At 51.8% G+C, this 18,700-nt stretch overlaps 2 protein-coding genes across 2 annotated transcripts; both read right to left on the bottom strand.

Moving 5' to 3' along the window:
* Positions 1 to 238: 238 nt before the first annotated feature.
* DDOST (dolichyl-diphosphooligosaccharide--protein glycosyltransferase non-catalytic subunit) lies at positions 239 to 5,644 on the bottom strand. The gene is made up of 11 exons (XM_084220349.1): positions 5,496 to 5,644; positions 4,217 to 4,327; positions 3,902 to 3,988; positions 3,569 to 3,672; positions 2,710 to 2,804; positions 2,295 to 2,388; positions 1,752 to 1,900; positions 1,332 to 1,479; positions 1,089 to 1,209; positions 815 to 921; positions 239 to 725 (listed from the first exon to the last, which is right to left on the bottom strand). Exons 1-11 carry the CDS (start codon positions 5,632 to 5,634, stop codon positions 576 to 578), a joined length of 1,305 nt encoding a protein of 434 aa, XP_084076475.1. The 5' UTR covers positions 5,635 to 5,644; the 3' UTR covers positions 239 to 575.
* Positions 5,645 to 5,683: 39 nt separating this feature from the next.
* Positions 5,684 to 18,491, bottom strand: KIF17 (kinesin family member 17; the record flags this gene model as incomplete). Its single annotated transcript, XM_084220389.1, is given in 13 exon segments — positions 5,684 to 5,986; positions 6,260 to 6,343; positions 7,267 to 7,483; positions 8,502 to 8,632; positions 9,609 to 9,685; positions 10,675 to 11,127; positions 12,394 to 12,423; positions 12,426 to 12,576; positions 14,844 to 14,945; positions 15,697 to 15,843; positions 17,290 to 17,458; positions 18,023 to 18,093; positions 18,372 to 18,491. Coding segments are annotated over 13 exon segments (2,055 nt in total).
* Positions 18,492 to 18,700: the final 209 nt, after the last annotated feature.

An 18,700-nucleotide genomic window follows, 5' to 3' on the forward strand; every position in this document is an offset into this window, starting at 1 on the left:
CCCCTGTGCGCCCCAGACTCCCCCTTTTGCCTCTCAGCATTCTCCAGCCTCAGCACCACCCGACTGCTCCCTGCTCTCCCACCGTAGGGAATGCCTGGAGCAGGCGAGGTGGGGACACAGCCCTCAGTTCTCGGATTGCATCCAAATGCCACAGGCCATGAACTCACCTCACTCCCATCCAGGGTGAGAGGAATGAGACTTTATTTTGAACTGGGAGTCAGTTAATCTGCAATCCAAATCATTCCAGCCCAACCCCAATCATTCCAGCCCAACTCCAACCCCAATCATTCCAGCCCAACCCCAACCCCAATCATTCCAACAGTGGAGTGAGCAAACATTGCGACTCATCAGTAAAAACTGGAAGCATCCTGGTCCTGGCTTTGCAGACACTTTGGAAACAGATTCACCCCCCGAAATTTAATTGTCATTCTCAATAACCCCCCAGGTGTAAAAATAAAAAAGATCAAACACAGCCCCACAGCGCATCTGGCACCCACCAGTCCTGACACGGATACACGGGAGGCTTTGACACTGCCCGGCCCTCCTGGCGCTGGGAAAAGGCTCCCACAGGGAGCTCAGTCGGATTTCTCCTTCTCCTTCATGTGCAGGAAGACAATGCTGAACATGAAGAGGCCGACCATCATGGAGAAGGCGCCGGCGTAGTAGGGATACGCCGAGGGGATGAACCGCTCGTACTGCGTGTGCTGGAGGGGACGCACAGACACCTGGCAGGGGACAGAGCAGCCCTTGCAGTCCAGCAGCCCGGGGCAGCCTTTCCTCCCAGGACAGTGGGGATTCACTCCCCCACGCTTACCTGTGTGGAAGAGTAGAGGTGGGTGTATCCCAGCCGGTTGTAATCCACTTTGAACTGGAACACACCATAAACGTCTGGCAGCTTGAACTGCACGCTGTATTTGCCACCTGAGGGAGAGACAGGGGTGACACTGAGGGGACATGAGAAGCTGTGGAAGGTGAAAACACCCCTAGTGTGGGGCCAGGGCAGCGATGAGGACACCCTGTTCCTCTTGAGGGGGACCTGCTGTTCCTCTAGAGGGGAAGCTCCCATTACTCCTGACAGGAGGACCTACCGTTCCTCTTGAGGAAGGTGCGCACGAAGGGGTCGATGCGCACGAACTCCAGCTGGATGTCGTCCCCGTCAAAGGGCACCCACTTTCCGTCAGCGAGCTTCTCGATCACGATGCTGTACTCCTGGGACAAATTAACCAGCAATGCCTGAAAACCAGCGCCGGCCCACTCTGAGCCCCAGCGCTGCCCAACTCCTCCCCCGGACGGCTCCTGCGTGCCCCGCCCCGCCCGGCCGGCAGCCTCACCACGAGGTCGGTGACGGTGTAGGCGTTGGGCGGCGCCAGCTCCCCGACGCGGTGGTGGGACACGGCGCCCACGCGCAGAACGCCCTCCTCCTTGAACACCCAGCGGGACAGGGCCACGGCCAGCTCGTAGTTACCTGTCTGGGAGTACCTGTGCAACAAGGGAGGCTGAGACAGCCGAGAAAATATCCCATGGCCCACACCCAAACCAAACTGAGGTAAAAGCAACACAAACTGAGCTGAGGTTAAAGGAAGGAGCTGCTTTCCAAAGTGCTTTGTTCTGCCACGGTAAAGGATGTGTCACCCCAATTCAATTCAAGCTTTCTGCTCCTTCCCAAAGCATAAACATTTGTTGCCTGTTTCCCAGGAGTTTTGTCCTCAAAGGGCTCCCCAAGCGTTCCTCAGCCAGGGAAGCCAACACACCTTTTGGAGCCAGGAGTCGCTTTCTGCACGGCAGAATTGAAGAAGGCGTCGCTGAAGAAGTCGAGGGAGCCGCTGAAGACGACGCGGGCGTTGTTGCGCGCCTGCAGCCCCGCGATCAGCAGCGTGTTCTTCCCCACGGCGTGCGGGTACTGCAGAGCAACGGGCACAGGGCTCAGCCCACCGGGGATGCACCACAGCAGTTTGCTGTGCGGTGGGACAGGCTGGCTGTATAGCACCAGCTGCAGTTAAGCAGTAACCATGAAGCTCAGAGAAAGCAGGAATAGGATTCTGGTATCACTCCAGCTGGGATGGAATGGAAGAGATGCTTTGATCTAGGCTGGCCTCTCCTCCAGAGCATGGAGGACATGTGTCCCTCACGCTGAACACCTCCTCCTCAGAAAGCAGAGGAAGGCAACATCAGGAAGCAGCCAACAGCCCAAAAATCAATCAGGAGATCAAACACTCCAGGATTTTCCCAAGCAGACACGGGGACTAAATTGCAGAAGCACAGCTCAGAACAGGAGAGAAAGGAAGGGAGCGTACCTGAGTGATGGGCTTATCTGGGAAAAAGGAGTAGGAAGTGGAAGAGCCAGTGAGGATATCCAGCACCAGCGGGTTGTCGGGATCAGCCACCATCCTTGCAGGGAAAGCCACAGTGAGCAGCACGAACACGCCCAGGGTCCCCACACCCAAAGGAACATGGGGCCACCTGCTCAACCCCATGGACCTTCTCACCCTTCTACCTGCTGAGAAACTAAATATTTCTTCCACTATTTTGTTAGGAACCCTTCCTAAGTCAACATCTAAACTACCTTGGAGGATTTCCTTCTACTTTTGTTTGAAATCAAGAGAGATTTGTTAAGCTCATGTTAAGAGCCCCAGGGGCTGACCCCACACTCACCTCACAGCAACACCACAAGTTCAACTGCTCTTCCCCCACCTCACCCCTGCTGCTCACCCAACTCCTCGGAACAGGATGGGGTTCAGTGCTGCCTTGCCCACAATGGTGGGGGCCTTCAGGAGGTTCTCAGTGTCGGCCACGATCAGCGTGTGCTAGGGAAACAAGAGAGATCCGTGTGAGGTGAGTCGGGGTGTAATGACAAACAACAGCTTCTCAGTTAGAAGTTTATTTTACAGACAATTACAACTGTTGGGTGAACGTTGTAGTTCAATTAAAAAGCAAAACAACAGTATTTTTGTGTTTATGATCAAATTAGGTTAATACTGATCTTCAAGGAAATACAAACTTCCACTTGATGAAGAGCAACACCTCCAGTGTTTTATTTCCCTGCATTTAGCAACCTTCATCCTCAAACCAGGACAACATGCACGTATGTACGGCTTCAACAGCTTACCTTAAACATTACCAGAGTATATTTAGTTCAGACTTTAATACATGTTTTAATTTTAAAATGCTGAATTACACCAGGCAGGCACAATTGTAGAAATGTTAGTGTGTTTCTATACTGATCTGAAAATCTGGGACTGAAATTTTCCCTTCCCACATCTGAAGTGTTGCACTTGGTGTCTTACATGCTTCACCCTCAGGTGAAATCCCCCCCGCCAAGCTTCAGAGGGATCCAGAGCCAGCATTAATCACAGCCCCACTGCCTGCACACGGTGACCATCTGAAACCAGAGCCTGAAGCATCCTGACAGCAGCAGAACTGAATGCTGCAACAGGGATTATTTCCCACTGTCCTGGGAGGAGCGGGGGAGAGAAAGGATAGAGGGAAAACAGGAGCACAAGGATAGAAGATTCACCCCTCAAGCTCTGCACCCACCCCAGCAGCCAGAAGGAGCAGGCAAGGCCCTTACCTGGCCGGGGTCAGAGATGTCATAGTTGTGGTGGTCGATGACCGCTGTCCTCTCCTCATCGAACTCGATGCCACACTCGCTGCCCAGCTCTCGCAGGGGGTCACCTGCAGGGACAGTGGATCCTCTGTCACATGACACAGGAACTCAACAGTAAATTCAGCTGAGAGATGAGCCATACCCCAGGGAACAACATGACCTCCCTGCTGAGTTCCCACTGAACATGTTACTAAAGGCATGAATCCCACACTTCCTCCTGGAGCAAGCCCTGAGGTGACAAGGAGCAGCTGGCTTTGCTGCAGTGAATTAATTCTCTGCAGGAACAGCTGCGCTCACCGATGTCTGAGCTGGCAGCGACGAGGACGCTGCCGCCGCCGTCGATGAACGCGGTGATTGTCTCCACATTGATGTTCCCACCAAAGTCTGAAAGCAAACAGCAGGAATTCATGGCTAGAGCTCAGAAATAACCCCCCAGAGCATTAAACCATGACAAATCACCAAATCAATGGAAGAACAACCAATAAAGGCTTGGACAGAGCTGCAGTTTGCTACTGAGTACATCCAAAGCACAGGACTTAAAATTCACAGAAGAGCTGGAAATGCCCTTCCAAAGATATCATCAAGCTCCATAGGTTTCCCTTCCGCCTTTACCTTCTATGGATGGGGAGAAGATGATGAGGTTGTCGTACAGGAACTCCCCGTACTTTATCAGGGACAGGCCGGCGTCATCTGCTGTCCGGAAGGTGAGGTCAAAGCCCCTGTCTGCAGCCAGGACACAAAAGGGACAACTTCTGCATGCCATGAAACCACACATGGAGCAGCACAACTGCAGCAGGAGCCAGAGGTTTATTTCCCCAGTGAAGGAGCAGTTTGGAAACACTGCTTTTTACGAGCAGGGGCTTTTTAAGAGCAGCACCTGAGACTTCCCAAATAAACCCAAAGAGTGGATCCCCTGAAGAGCCCTGATGTCAAAGGATGCCTCACTCTCACCCATCAAACAGGGACTGAGGCTGCAGGGGACCGCAACACAGGTACAGCTAGGAAAACAATCCCCATCTCCTGCCTCATTCTGACCAGAAGAGCCCAAACACTCACCCCCCTCCTCCAGGGAACCCCAATCTCCTCCCTCAGACTGGCAAAGGGTTCCCAATCCTCTCCCTCTGCCTGGCCAGGGGACCCCCAGCACCTCCCCCTACACCAGGGAATCCCAATCTCCTCTCTTGGCTTGGGGTCTCCTTCTCACTCGGCCTGCCCAGGGAACTCCAACAGCACCTCCCTTACAATCTCCTCCTTCAGCCTGACAAAGGGACACAAATCTTCATTCTGACCAGGAGAACCCAAATAACCCCCTCTTCCTGGCAACACCAGTCTCCTTTTCTGCCTGATCAGGGGATCCTGATCTCCTCCCCCATTCTGACATGAGGAACCCAATCTCCTCTCTCATCCAAGTGCAGCATCCCCATCACCTCCCACAGACTGACCAGGTCACCTCAAACCCCCCATTCTCCTTCAGGGGACCCCGATCTGCTTCCTCAGCCTGACAGGGAACCCAAATCTCCTCCTCCACCCTGACATGGGAACCCAAAACACCCCCCTTTTTCGCCTGGAATCCTTAATTTCCACCCTCTGCAGCATCCCAAATCTCCTCCCTCATCCTGAGCAGTGAGCCCCAACACCCGCCTCTCCCCTAGGGGACCCTCATCTCTCCCCCGTCCTGACACAGCCCCTTCCAGCAAGGGACCCCTGGCTGCGCCCTCAGCCCGGCCAGGGGACTCCAATCTCCTCCCTCAGCCTGACCCGAAGACCCCAAACATCCCCTTTTCCCTCAGGTAAGCCCAACCTCCTCCCCCATCCTGACCCTGGGTCCACAACCCCGCTCCCCCCGCCCCATCCAACCCCTCCCGGGATCCCGCCGCGGCCCGCTCGGTACCCGCGAGGCTCCGGAAGAACATCGAGTGCGTGTCGCGCAGGTTCCCGTTCTCCAGCAGCACCAGCGTGCGGGGCCCGCCCTCAGCGCCCGCCGCCAGCACCGCCAGGAGCCCACACACAGCCACAGCGGCCGCCGCCATCTTGCTCCCAGTCGCCGAACTACCCCAGAGGCGGGCAGCCTCCAGCCAATTAGCGCCAGCGCCGAGCGGCCTCCAGCCAATCAGCGCCAGCGTTGAGAGACCTCCAGCCAATCAGCGACAGACAGATCCGCGACGCTAGGACGCAGCGCAAGCGCCGTCGTGCCCCGTCGCGGCCGGTGTCGCGACAGCGCTGTCGCGACTCAGCACGGCCGCCATCGCCGCGGAGGAGGGAGGGCCCCGCCGCCGTCCCCTCCCTCCTGCGCGGCGGCGGCCCGGGCCGCCAATGCCCACGGTGGGTCAGAAGCGGCGGGCGCTGGAGCTGGCGTTGCCCTTCCTGCGCTTGGTGTCGGCGCTGGGCGACAGGGCCAGGGAGTGCAGGCGGAAGGGCCGGGCCTGGGGCACGGTGCGGCCCGCAGACCCCTCGGAGCCCGCGGGAGCTGCAAGAGGAGAGGAAAGGGGTGTGGTGGGTCAGTGCAGGACCCCAAAATGCGGCTGCGTCCTGCGAAAAAACCCTGAGAGGTCAAGAGGTTAAGGCAGAATTGATCCTGGGTGGGTCGCCTTTTGATTTCTCAAGAAAAAGGAGGAAAACGAAGAGTGCTGGCGATATCTGGGAAAAGGGGATTACCTTGGTCCAGCTGAAGGATCGGATCTGGCTGGCTTGCCCAAACTCCAACTGCAGGTCTTGGATCTCGGTCTTGGCAGCTCGGAGCTGCACACAAAACACCAGGGTTCCAAGGCAGAGAGACCGATGGATAGCATGAGTACAGGAATTTGCCAGGCAGAGAAAGACACTCAGGAAAGCTTCAATATTTGGAAAGTTTTCTAATTTAGGTACAAATTAGGATTTAAATTAAATAAATTAAATTAATTCAGAGCAAGATTAAATAAATCCAGAGCAGCTATGGCTGCCCCTGGATCCCTGGCAGTGTCCAAGGCCAGGCTGGACATTGGGGCTTGGAGCAGCCTGGGATAGTGGAAGGTGTTCCTGCCCAAGGGAGAGATTATTCCATGTCTGTTTTAAAGAAAGTCTTCTCATGTTTCTCCACAGGGATGATTTTTGAATGAACCTGAAGTTAATCTCACTGATGTGGTCTTAGAACTCCTGGAATTTCCTAACTTTGGTTAAAAATGTGCAATATTTCTTTGATAACCTAAATACCCAAATAAAGCAAGTCCTTCATGTGCAGGTCTAGGACTGTACACACAAATATCAATTTTTTTGCAGACCCTCTGATTCTACCACAAAATATCAGAGCAAAACTGATTTTCAAGTGTTTTGAAAACTAAGATATTAAACGTAAAATTTAAAAGCATTACTTTTATGTTTTTTTTCTTGCCCCAGAAAGCGAGCTCAGAACTGGCAGCAGCTGCAGCAGATCTGTAGGTCGGCAGAGGGAGTCGCATCCCCTCCCATCCCAACACGTGCTCCTCCCTCCAAGTGTCACACACTGAGCCTTTACAACTGGAGGGGTTTGGGCTTCAAAAGCTTAATCCCCCACCTGAGGGATTTCATAAAAGCTCACATGCACAATGTGGTGTATGAAATACTGACACAACCAGAGTCATTCTCTAAACCCACAGCCCTGTAACACAAAAAATGAGGATGTGGAGGAGAAGGAGCTGCTCCCTCACCTTCTCCTGCACCTTGCTCTTGGCTCGAACCTCCTCCTGGATGGAGTCACAGACCTTGAGGAGAACCTGCTCGCTGCTGTCCTCGCTGGATTCCTGCAGGGCGGCCACCAGCTGCAGCCTCCGCTCATCCGCGTGCTTCTTCTGGCGTTTGTGCTTTTCCTTCAGGTCCTTCTGAGCCTGCTCCCCCCTGAGCACCTGCTGCTGCAGCACCTGCAGCCTGCAGAAGGGAACGCTGAGCTCAAGAACCAGCTTCACAAGCGTGGAGGAGGCACATCCTTCCACCAGTGACATTTGGGAAGACAGGAAATTGGGAGTTATGATAAGATTTTCTGCCCTGAGTAATCGTAGCAGATTCTACTTATTATTAACACTTTCTGTCATAGAAAGAATCCCAGAATCCCAGAGTGGTTTGGGCTGGGAAGGACCTTAAAGGGCATCTCACTGCCCCCGCCCCCCGCCATGGGCAGGGCCACCTCCCGCTCTCCCAGGTTGCTCCAACCCTGTCCAACATGGCCTTGGACACTTCCAGGGATCATGGGGCAGCCACAGCTTCTCTGGGCAAAATATTCCACAAAGGCAAAACATGTGTTACTCCAAGCACCTCTGACAACAAGGATGTCCAGAAATCCATATCTAAGCTCACAAAATTATCTTTAAAACCCTTGTTTTGTGTACTTTATATTTAAATTCTTATTTAAATAAACATCGAATATATGTTTTTTTCAAGGATGCACAAAAGGTGCCAAAATCACACAGAGAATTATTTTAACTGGTGGATGTGGGAGTGTTAGATGTGAAAGCCACAGTATGGTTTCCATTTTGGGGCAGTATCAGCCATGATTTGTGTCACCTCAGCATTGTTAATGCAGCACTTGCACAGGCCTATGTCTGAAACCATGCTCTGGCATGAAAATAAAGCCATGCTCCAGAACTATTCCTTCGTCTAGCTCAGGTTGGCCAGCACTGTCTCAAATTGGCTGGTAACCCATTTACTGATAAAAGCCTCCTAATTATCTCCAAACCCTGTGAAATGGCTCATTCTCCCCAGAACTGACCTGCTATTCTGCTGCACTGCTCCTGCCAGGTGACCTTCCCTTTCCTTTGCTTAACACACACTGAATCCAAGGATTCAATCCTTGCTCTGCTGAGCTGCCCTGATGTGTAAAGCTTGAGCAGGTGGCTTTGAAATCCCCACACCTGTGGAACCAATCCCTCCTGCCCAATCTGCACAGAACCTGGATTTAACAATGTGATTAGAAGGGCATTTTCCCTTGTTTGCCACAAAAGGAATAGGATTCATTCTTGCAATAGGACCACTAACATTTGATATCAAATCCAAATGAAGGGTTTCTTTGGAGATCTCTCCCTTAACAGACAGAATTGCCCACAAATTACAGACACTGCTGTTCTGCATTTCATAGCAGCTCCTTTTTGAGCCAGGAGAGACCCAACAGAGTGAGCACACACCACAGGGAAGCTGAAAGACTGGTTAAAACCCACAGAAGGACTGGTTAAAACCCACAGAACTGTTCAGAATCAGACTGTCACAGCATATCCTGGCTTGAGCTTTTCTAATTGTATATAGTTCCACACAATGGAGTAAGTGAAAAATCAGAAGAATTTGCTTCAATCATGTATTTTTGGAGCAGCCCAAGCCACCATGCTGCTTTAGTATGTGGTGGTGTACTCTGGGCTCTCACACAGAGAAAACCTTAAGCCAGGTTGATTTTGATTTGGGCTGAGCATCCAAACCTGCATCCCTCATATCCCAGCCCTGTCCTCCAGGCCCTGACAGTGCCCCTGAAATAGGATTATTGGGAAATTTTGCTGTTAGCTGTGGATGATGTGCTGCAAACACCGTGAAATGCATGAGCTGGAGGCAAAAGTGGCCTCAGTGATGGGAAGAGTCTATCCATGAGCCAGAGGACAGCTGCTGCCTTACCTGTAAGACATGAGAGGGCTCCAAGTGCCCTTCAAAGCACTCTTTCAATAGGAAAAGGAGGCATCTCCATAACCTGTGTGGGCACTTAAGGCTCCCCTGCCTGCAGCTCCAGGCAGGATTTGTTACCAGGAACACTTTTTGGCATCCATGTTTGCTGACTTGAACATCTCCATTTTTCTCTCATAATTCTGGCACTCAGCCTCACTAAGCACTGCAGGGAACAGCTCTTCATCCACCCAAAAAGGGCAAAGTTAGTTTTGGGGTAACAACAGCCTGGAGGAGAGAAGGCTCCAGGCAGACCTTAGAGCCTCTCCTGGTGCCTAAAGGGGCTCCAGGAAAGCTGGAGAGGGACTTTGGACAAGAGGCTGGAGTGCCAGGACAAGGGAGAATGGCTGCCCACTGCTTCCAGATCCACCTGGGGTTTGAAGCAGGGAGTTGGATTTGCTTCCAGGTGAGCAGCCTCAGCAGGTAGAAGCTCTACAAAGCAAAGTAGAAATAAAAATCACTCACAGTCACAGGGTGGGATTGTCTACAGAATTCCTGGAGAGAGAACAAAGAAGCTGGGTGCCAGGAAAGAACATGGCAACCCTGTTCTCCTTCAAACAGCACTCTCTGCCAAAACACCACCAGCCTGGGGCTCCAGAGGTGTGGGGAGAGAGGGAGAGGTTCCAGCTTCAGGGAAAAATGGAAGTGAATGTAATTGTGTGGTATTTATACATACAAGTATCTCTTTCAAAGAAAAACAGCTACAGATTTGGGAGATAAAAGACACCGAGAAGATGAAAAGTGCAAGGAAATTGCCTTCTTTGTTCACAGCTATTTCCAAAAGAGGGCAGGAAGGGGGGGAACAGTCATCCTAAAGCCTTATTCCCGTGCTGAAAATTGCCCTTTTTTAGGGGTTAATTTTCCAAAGGTGATCAGCTCCCTAAAGACTGCTCTTCCCTACATTTGTTCCTACATTTCCTATTCCTGCTCTAGAGGACAGAGGCTGGGCGGAGTCCTCAGGCACTGCCCTAAGGAGAGCAAAACTTCTCTTGTAGTGTCAAAAATATACATTGTAGGAGAAAAGGGGCTGAATGCTTACTTTGAAAACATACATATATATATTCAAAAAAGAATTTTACAGTTTTATTTCTTTTGCAGCTCATTTTTGTTCTTCCTGCTGAAACCCCTCTTCTGCAACTGACCAAATTCTAGCCACATTCACCAAAAATAACCAAGGATTTGAATCATGTCAGCCTTTTCTAACAGAATTTGCCACTACTGAGAACACTGGATTATTGAGATGGTCTTTGCCATCTCAGTAGAATAAGGTCAATTTGGCAGCAGTGAAGGAAAAGTCTGTAACCAGAGTGGAGGACTCTTTCTCCAATAGGTAAAGGAAAGGTTGAGGTAAAATTTAGCCAACATTTTATGTGTAAAACTCCCTTTTTTGCCATCTCCACAGCCAGTAAAGGCTCTCCTACCTGACAAGTCACTCGTGCCCATCTGTTCAGCCAGAATGGCCTTCAGCTGCTTAATCTCCTCCTGGTACTCCCTCAGCAGGGTGTCCTTGGGGTCCTCGTTGGTGCAGGGCTTGTTCCTGATGTTTGTGGCTCGACTTGCGTAGCACAGGGTGCTGAGGCTTTCCTCGTGGCTGTCATCAGCTGGGGACACACATGCCACCATCAGGGTCCTGGTGCTGTCCCCCAGAGAATCCTGGAGCAGCCTGGTCAGCTTGGAGTCTCGGTAGGGAATGTGTCTGCACCTGCCATCCGCCAGGGCCAAGATGACTTTGCCCAGGGCAGACAGGGCAAGGTTGATTTTGGTGGCCTCTTTAAGCCTCTCCCCTGTGGCACCAGTCCTTGCCTGTCTCTCACTTCCTGCCAGATCCACCAAGCTGAGTTTAGCAGCCCTGAGGTGATGCTGCCCTTGGTCATCTGCACAGAAACAATTCCCAGTCAGCTCTTAGGAGGAAGCATCTCAACAGTCAAGAACCAGGACTGTTTTGGCACTATGTCCTGTTCCAGCCCTGCTCTTTGTCTGTTTTGGGCTCTGACTCCCTGAAGTAAGTAAATATCAATTTAATCTAAACACTGCACAGTTTAGTGCTTTTCTCAACAGGATCCACAGTAAAAATTCATGTCTGTTCTTGCTCTCTCAGTGAGCTCTGAACACACACACACACACACACACACACACACCCTCCACATATTTCAACAGTATTTACAGATTCTGCCAAAGTCCTCTACAAGTAACATGATCAGAGCATGAGTTTATACAACTTTTTTTTCCTCCTCACTTTGTTTCATGAGGGGAAATTTAGATGAGATGTATAGAAATCCTTCCTTGTGAGGGTGAGGAGGCCCTGGCCCAGAGAAGCTGTGGCTGTCCTTGGATCCTGGGAAGTGTCCAAGGCCAGGCTGGACAGGGCTTGGAGCAGCCTGGGATAGTGGAAGGTGTCCCTGCCCATGGCCCAAACCCCCCAGATGAGGAGATGGAGCCTGGTGAGGAGTCGAACCCAGAGAGCTGGTGCCATTCCCATCACTTTAAGGCAGGAGCAGATTGAGCTGAGGCTGCCCAGCTGCCTGGACACACACCTTACACATGGAATACCTCACACATGGAATACCTTCTTCCTGGTCTGCATTTGAGGCTGGAACAGTGTGATGGCACAGGGTCCCTGTGAGGAAGAAGGAGTGCATCTGGTTCCTTTAGGAGCCCTGCACTTTCAGTGGCTCCTTACCATTCCCACCCTCATACACAGCAGAGTTGGACACACATTCCTGCTGTCCTAAGTGCTGGACCACACTCTTGGATGTCCACATCCCAAATATTCCATGAAATTGCAACCCAAATTCAAGGGAAGAGCTCCTTTAGCATTCCAAGTACAGAAAGCAAGAACTGAGATTTTAACTGAATCCACCCTTTTCAAGGCAGACTTCTACAAATCCTGGCCTTGAAAGGAGTCAGAGTTCTATTTTACAGCAGGGACACTTCCCCTATCCCAGGCTGCTCCAAGCCATCTCCAGCCTGGCTTTGGGCACTTCCAGGGATCCAGGGGCAGCCACAGCTGCTCTGGGCACCCTGTGCCAGGGAAGAGGATTTTTCTGGTGCACCTACCATCACTTGGGATCTAAGGGTAGCTGTGGGATGATGAGTGGCCTCACAGACCCTGTGCCCTGCCAGGGCCTTCGGGTACACACCAAGAGCGCAGATTTCCACGCAGACAGTGAGATGGAGTGGGAGCAGGAGGAGCTCAGGAGGGTGAAGGCCACTGCTCTGTTCCTGCAGCCCGTGTCCCTCAGCTGCTCACACTGGGCCACGCTGTGCACAGCGTGCAGGGACAGCCCCTGCACATACACCCCCTGCTCCGGGTGCTTCCTCAGCTGCCAACAGGACAATGCAAGCCAGGTCACAACAAGGGGCACTGAAACCAGGGAAAATTACACTGGGAATGGCCCAGAACCTTGAGGGCTATGTGAAATTAAACTGCAGTATGAGAAAAACACATCTGACTGCTACCAGAAAGCCTGATTTCTGAAGGAGGAAAAAAACCACAGGAAAAGAGGGAACCAACCCCTTTCATGGCTCAGAGAATTCAAGCTAAAAGTTGCTGATTGATTCAGACATCCCCCAGGCCATGAGGAACCCGGCTTCTATCCACCCTCCACCTTCTCTATTATTAAGCTGCATATTTTAAACAAGAATCAAAATACATCTCACCTATTATGGCAAAGGCTGTAAGATCTCCTCAGCCATAGGAAGCTTTTTTTAATATCAAAGCATAGATACAATATTCCCAGATATTGTTCCCAGTGCTTTGCTGAACTCTCTGCTCTGAGTGGGTGGCTTGAGCTCACTGACAACATTCCCAAAGTACCACCCATCACACAGAGGTGAACTGTCACCATTTTTCTCTAGATTAATTAATTTTAAATGAACAAAAGTCCTATTTGGGACTCTGCGTTGAGACAGAGCATTAAATACCCAATAGCATCTTCTCAGCAATTATCAATTGCACAGATGAAAAGTTTCATACAGAATGTTAATAAGCAATGGAAATTTATCCAAAATTTTGAGTTACCCATCAAACCTACATAAAAAATACAAAATAATCCAGAGATCCCTGCACTCCTACACCAGCCCCCTCCACACTGGGAATTTTAAATGAGCTAAATTAATTTTCCACAGCTCCGCTACACCCCACATCTGCTAAGTTCATCACCAAAACTATCTTTATCATGTCAGCTGGGATATCAAGATATGGTTGTCATGATAGAGCAACGGAGACCACATTTGGCACTGCAACTTCCAAAGAGGAGGCTCAGATACCTCAGTGACGTTCACAAGAAATGATGTAAAACAGCGTTTGCTGTTAAAAAAATCCCACAGAACAGAGCAGAAGTGGCTGAACACTTAACTGGGTGGGATTTATCCTTGTTCCAAAGCCACGATGCCTGGGATGAATCCAGGTACAGTCACAGGCAGTCTTCATACACTGTGACTGGTCTGTGTTGCTGAGAACCCCAGGACTGGCCTGGCTCTGTCTGGGGGTGTTGCAGAGTCCCTGAGGAACACCTGACCAAAGACATGGCTGTAGCCACTGAGGTGAAAGGCAAAGGAATGAACAAAACTGGGATTCTAAGGGAACTGGGGGACCCAGAGGTGTGCAGTGGGGCAGCCTGGGATTTGTTTCCACAGGACACACTCCCTCAAGTACTCGGTGGAGGCAGCAACAGGCAGCGTGACAGAGTTACCCTGGAAACTGCTCTGCCCAGCTCCTGCCCGCCCAGTGCCAACCGCATCGCCATGGAAACCCCTGTCACCGCCGGTGTGGAACAAAGGAAGAGAAACTGCGGCAAGAAGTCCCCTTCTCCCACTCTCCCTCTGCAGGAGACAGGCAAAGCACGCTTGGAACACGGAGCAGAGATGGGTTTGCCTGCCTTAAAGCCAGAAATCTGTCAGAAATACCTGTCCTGTAAGGCAGTTTGGGTCTGTTGCCATCCCAGAGTGTTGCAAGGGGCTACTGACTTGGCTTTATACACCAGGGCAGTCCTGCAAGGAGGTAAATTGGGACAGGAGATTTCTAGCTCCCTCCAGGAATACATACAAAAGGATCTGCAAAGCCACCAGGAGGTAAATTTTATAAAGATCAGCCCCCTGGTTAGGATTTTGGGAAAGTTTACCCTCCTATGGTCCTGTAAATGTCACAGGTGTTTGCATGGGGAGTAATATCTGCTGTGTGCCCTCAAAAAGGATCAGCCTTTTTTGTTTAGGCAGATAAAGAGATCATCCATGGCTCCACTAGATCAGATTAAACATTTATAAGGCCCAGAATCCTCTTGCTATAGAGATGAAGAGGATGAGGGAGAAATTGCCCCATGAGCACTTTATTCCATGCTTGTCCAGTGAAGGATTTTCACAGAGCTGCTGCTGAGCTACCAGCCACTATCACATGGGATACATTGGACATGTCTCCAACTGCATCCTGCTCCTAAACTTTCACTAAAATCCCTCAAAAGTCCCTCTTAGTTTTCATATGTAACTTCATATTCTGGCACAGACCTTTGCTGCACTTCTGTAAGTCACGGTAACACATGGTAACACTGAGCTAATTAAAGCACTTAATTAAGGCACATTGAGCCCACCTCACCTCCAGCTTCTGCTTGGTGTCAGCTCCTAGAAGGTCTCGTATGTCCTCGTGGTAGATCTCCAGGTAGGAGGCTCTCAGCAGGAGCTTGGTGTTCTCAGCACACTGCAGAGCCAGGGGGGATTGGGGGTGAGGCCGCACGGCACACGCAGCCCAGGGAGCCCCTCCCACAGCTGGGTGCCCCCCACCCTTCAGCACCTCATCCAAACCCCCTGGCCATTCACTCCAGGTGGAACCACTCAGCACACACTGCACAGGACTCCTGGTCCTTCCCCACCTCAAGCTCACAGTGTCACCTGGCATGAGGAGGCAGTTCATCTGACTGTGCACAGGCCTCAGCTTAAGGACAAGGAGCAGTGTAGCCACATTTCTCTTCACAGGGAAAAGCAAGGCACAATTCTTCCCAAGAATATTTCTGGGTTTCACATTCTCTGAACCTCAGAGAAAGGAAACACAATTCTCATCATTTGCTGTGCCTGTGTTTGTGCCAAAGTAGAATGCAATATGGAGATTGTTTACCCACAGTGATGTGTTTTGTTTCCTTGGCCTGTCAGGGCCAGGTGTGTGTGTGTGTGTCAGGATGTCAGGTGACAGTCACGAGATTCAGGGCAGTGTGTGCAGAGTTGAGTGCTTGGCAGATTCAGTTTAGATGCAATGTAACATAGTATAGAATAATGTAGTATAATAAGTAATTAATTAGCCTTCTGATATCAATGGACTCAGATGCATCATTTCTCTCCCCTCGCTGGGGTGCCTGACAATACTGCAAAGCAGTGCACCCCAAAGCACTCACTTCTTGGCACAGGACACCAAAGTCTTTCTAGCAAAACTTTACCAGGATCTCTTTCACACCCACCTGTACACTCTCAAAGATGTGTTCAAATGCCCTGGGAATGATCCCTTTCTGTGAGGAAGAATCTGCAACTCCCTGCATGGTGAAGGACCTCCCACTGCCAGTCTGACCATAGGCAAAAATGGTGCCATTGTAGCCTTCCATCACACCCTGGAAATGGGGGAACAGCAGAGAAAACAGCCATCATTTTTGCCTAACTGGAAATCCACATTCATTCCCACCCCCCAAAAGGTGTTTTAAAGGAAGAGCTGGAAGTAAACATCAAATGGCTGCTTAATCTTCACACGCCATCAGAGTATAGCAATTACAAAATTAGCATACAAATCAATGTTTTTCTCTCAAAACAAGGAATCCTGAAGCGGTGCAGGTGTTGAAGAGCAGTTGACAACACTAACACTTGGCAAACTATAATATTTTTGCCATAGGGCACAAAAATCTTATGAGATTCAAAGAGACAACTAGAACAATAGTTGGTTGTGGGGTGGCCAAGGGGATGGTCTCTAGCTTTGAATAATTTTTGCTTGGCAAACTGCTCACTGTCACTTGTCCCTGTTTCAGAGAAGTCTGGTAGGAAGAAAAAATAACTGGATTTCTTAAGGTTTAAATAAGAAAAAAAATTAACTATTATTCTAATATCTACTGTTTCTAGCCCTGCTTCTTCTCATGATTAGGAACTTCCATCTTAAAACCATCATGAGCCATTTAATCTATGTTAATTCTTCTAACAAAAGAAGTTTGAGGGGGAGGTTGGTCTTTTTTTGCTTAACAGGTTCATTTCTCACCTCAGCTGTTTCCTGTTCTGATCTGCTAATGAGGAAACAAAGGGATCCCCTATCCTTTTGCCAGACTAATCCAGGCTGAGGTTCCCCATCTTCTCTAAGGTTTCTCACTTGACAGTAAAAATGTCCCTAAAATCCTCAGTTTTATACCCAGCAGCTGGCAGTGTCCAAGGCCAGGCTGGACAGGGCTTGGAGCAGCCTGGAAAGTGTCTCTGTCCATGGCAGGGGGTGGGACGGGATGAGGTCCCTTCCCACCCAAACCATTCTGGGATTCTATGATATAAACATCCACCTAAAACAATTAAATGTAACTCTCTCCTTGGTGCCCTGCTGGCTGCTAACAAAGTTTTGTTTCTTCCCAATTTCTCAGACTGTTGCTGGGACACTGTCTGCTCTCCTCTGCTGCCCAGGCTTGTAGCTAAGCCTCTTGAAGCAGTGGACAGGGCTTTCTGACCATAAATCAGGAATCCCAAATGGTTTGGGTTGGGAAGGACCTTAAAGTTCATCTTGTTCCACCACTCTACCACGGGCAGGGACACCTTCCAGCGTGGGGAAGGTCAAGTGGATCCTGCTTGGCTTAGGGATCACCTGTAAAACCCCTCAGCCCCTGTACCAAGCTATGTGTTCACAGAATATGCTCAGCTGCAAGGGACCCACAAGGATCACAGTCCAACTCCTGGCCCTGCATGGACACCCCAACAATCCCACCCTGTGCCTGAGAGCATTGTCCAAACGCTTCTGGAACTCCTTCTTCCATTGTGGCGCCCAAAACCACCATGGCCCCGGGCTGTGTGGGCTGCCCTGGGTGCCCACTGACCTCCACCAGCAGGCAGGCGATCTCGTTGTACAGGTGCTCGGTGCTGTGCTCCCCGTCAAAGGAGAACTGCTGGGGGGGCTCGGCGGGGGCAGCAGGGTTCCGCACCAGGCACCGGCCCCGCGCGCTGTCCACACCGACGATGGCCCGGTGGCCCAGGGCCGCCTCGTGCCTGCTCAGTGCTCAGTGGCTGGCAGCGCTCGGCCACCTTCACCGCCTCTGCAGTCATTGCCCCGGCCACCGCACAGCGGGTTAGTGACAGACATAGGGGTCAGTGACAGACACGGGGATCAGTGACAGACACGGGGGTCAGTGAGAGGCACATGGGTCAGTCAGTGACAGACACACTGGAGTCAGCCCCACACACAGGGGTCAGTGACAGACACGGGGGTCAGTGACAATCACCAGGGTCAGTGACAGACATGGGGATCAGTGACACACACTGGGGTCAGCCCCAAACACGGGGGTCAGTGACAATCACCAGGGTCAGTGACAGACACAGGGGTCAGTCCCACACACGGGGGTTAGTGACACACACACACAGGGGTCAGCCTCGCACACCGGGGTCAGTCCCACATAGGCGGTTAGTGACACACACACATGGGGTCAGCCCCACACACACCCAATCAGCCTCACACATGGGGGTCAGCGACACACACCGGGGTCAGCCCCACACACTTGGGTGCGACTGCCCCCACAGGTCACCCCACCCATCCAGACCAGCCCCACAGCTCACTCGGCGGGACTGGGGGGCACCGGGGGCTGGGAAGAGGCGGGGGCAAGCCTAATCCTACACATCTGCACCCCCTGTGGGAGGGAAGCCCTTACCCCTCACTGGGGGCACGCAGAGAAAGGACCCCCGAGCGAGGGAGGCTGGAGAGAAGGGGAAAGTATTGAGAAAAAGAGCTGGGGAGGAACGCAGGGAAAGGGGGAAGCTGGGAACAGGTCTGAGGGGGAATTAGGGCAGGTCGCGGGGAGGAAACCTGAAGGGGGAAGGGTTTGTGAGGGAAACCCTGGGGGAAGCTGAAGGGCGGGAAACCCAAGGGTAAGGAACCCTGAAGTAACTTTTGGGAGCCGAGACACACCCAAAGGGGACTGAGCAAGGGAAAACCTGCGGTGACGCCGCCGGTGCCGCGCTGGCCGGAGGCGCGCGCCGACCCCGAGGGCACGGCGGCGCTGAGGCGGCGGGAGGCGGCCACGCGCATGCGCGAGCGGCCACGCGCGGTCGCCAGAGCGACCGGGGCCGCACCGGGAGAGAGGCCCCGCCCACCGCATCACGTGACTGTCGCGCACGTGTGCAGGCGGTGTGCGCGAGGACAGGTGTGCAAGGGGGGGTGTGCGCGAGGACAGGTGTGCAAGGGGAGGTGTGCACGAGGACAGGTGTGCAAGGGGAGGTGCAGGAGGGCGCAGACTG

Source organism: Fringilla coelebs (genome assembly GCF_963513975.1).
Source record: "Fringilla coelebs genome assembly, chromosome: 22".
NCBI classification, from domain to species: Eukaryota; Metazoa; Chordata; class Aves; order Passeriformes; family Fringillidae; genus Fringilla; species Fringilla coelebs.

Coding starts and splice junctions, on each gene's coding strand:
- DDOST (XM_084220349.1), bottom strand. CDS start 5,634: ATGGCGGCGGCCGCTGTGGCTGTGTGTGGGCTCCTGGCGGTGCTGGCG. Junction 3,673..3,901: donor CGCTGCCAGCTCAGACATCG/GTGAGCGCAGCT, acceptor CTGTCCCTGCAG/GTGACCCCCTGCGAGAGCTG. Junction 2,805..3,568: donor ACATCTCTGACCCCGGCCAG/GTAAGGGCCTTG, acceptor TTGTTTCCCTAG/CACACGCTGATCGTGGCCGA.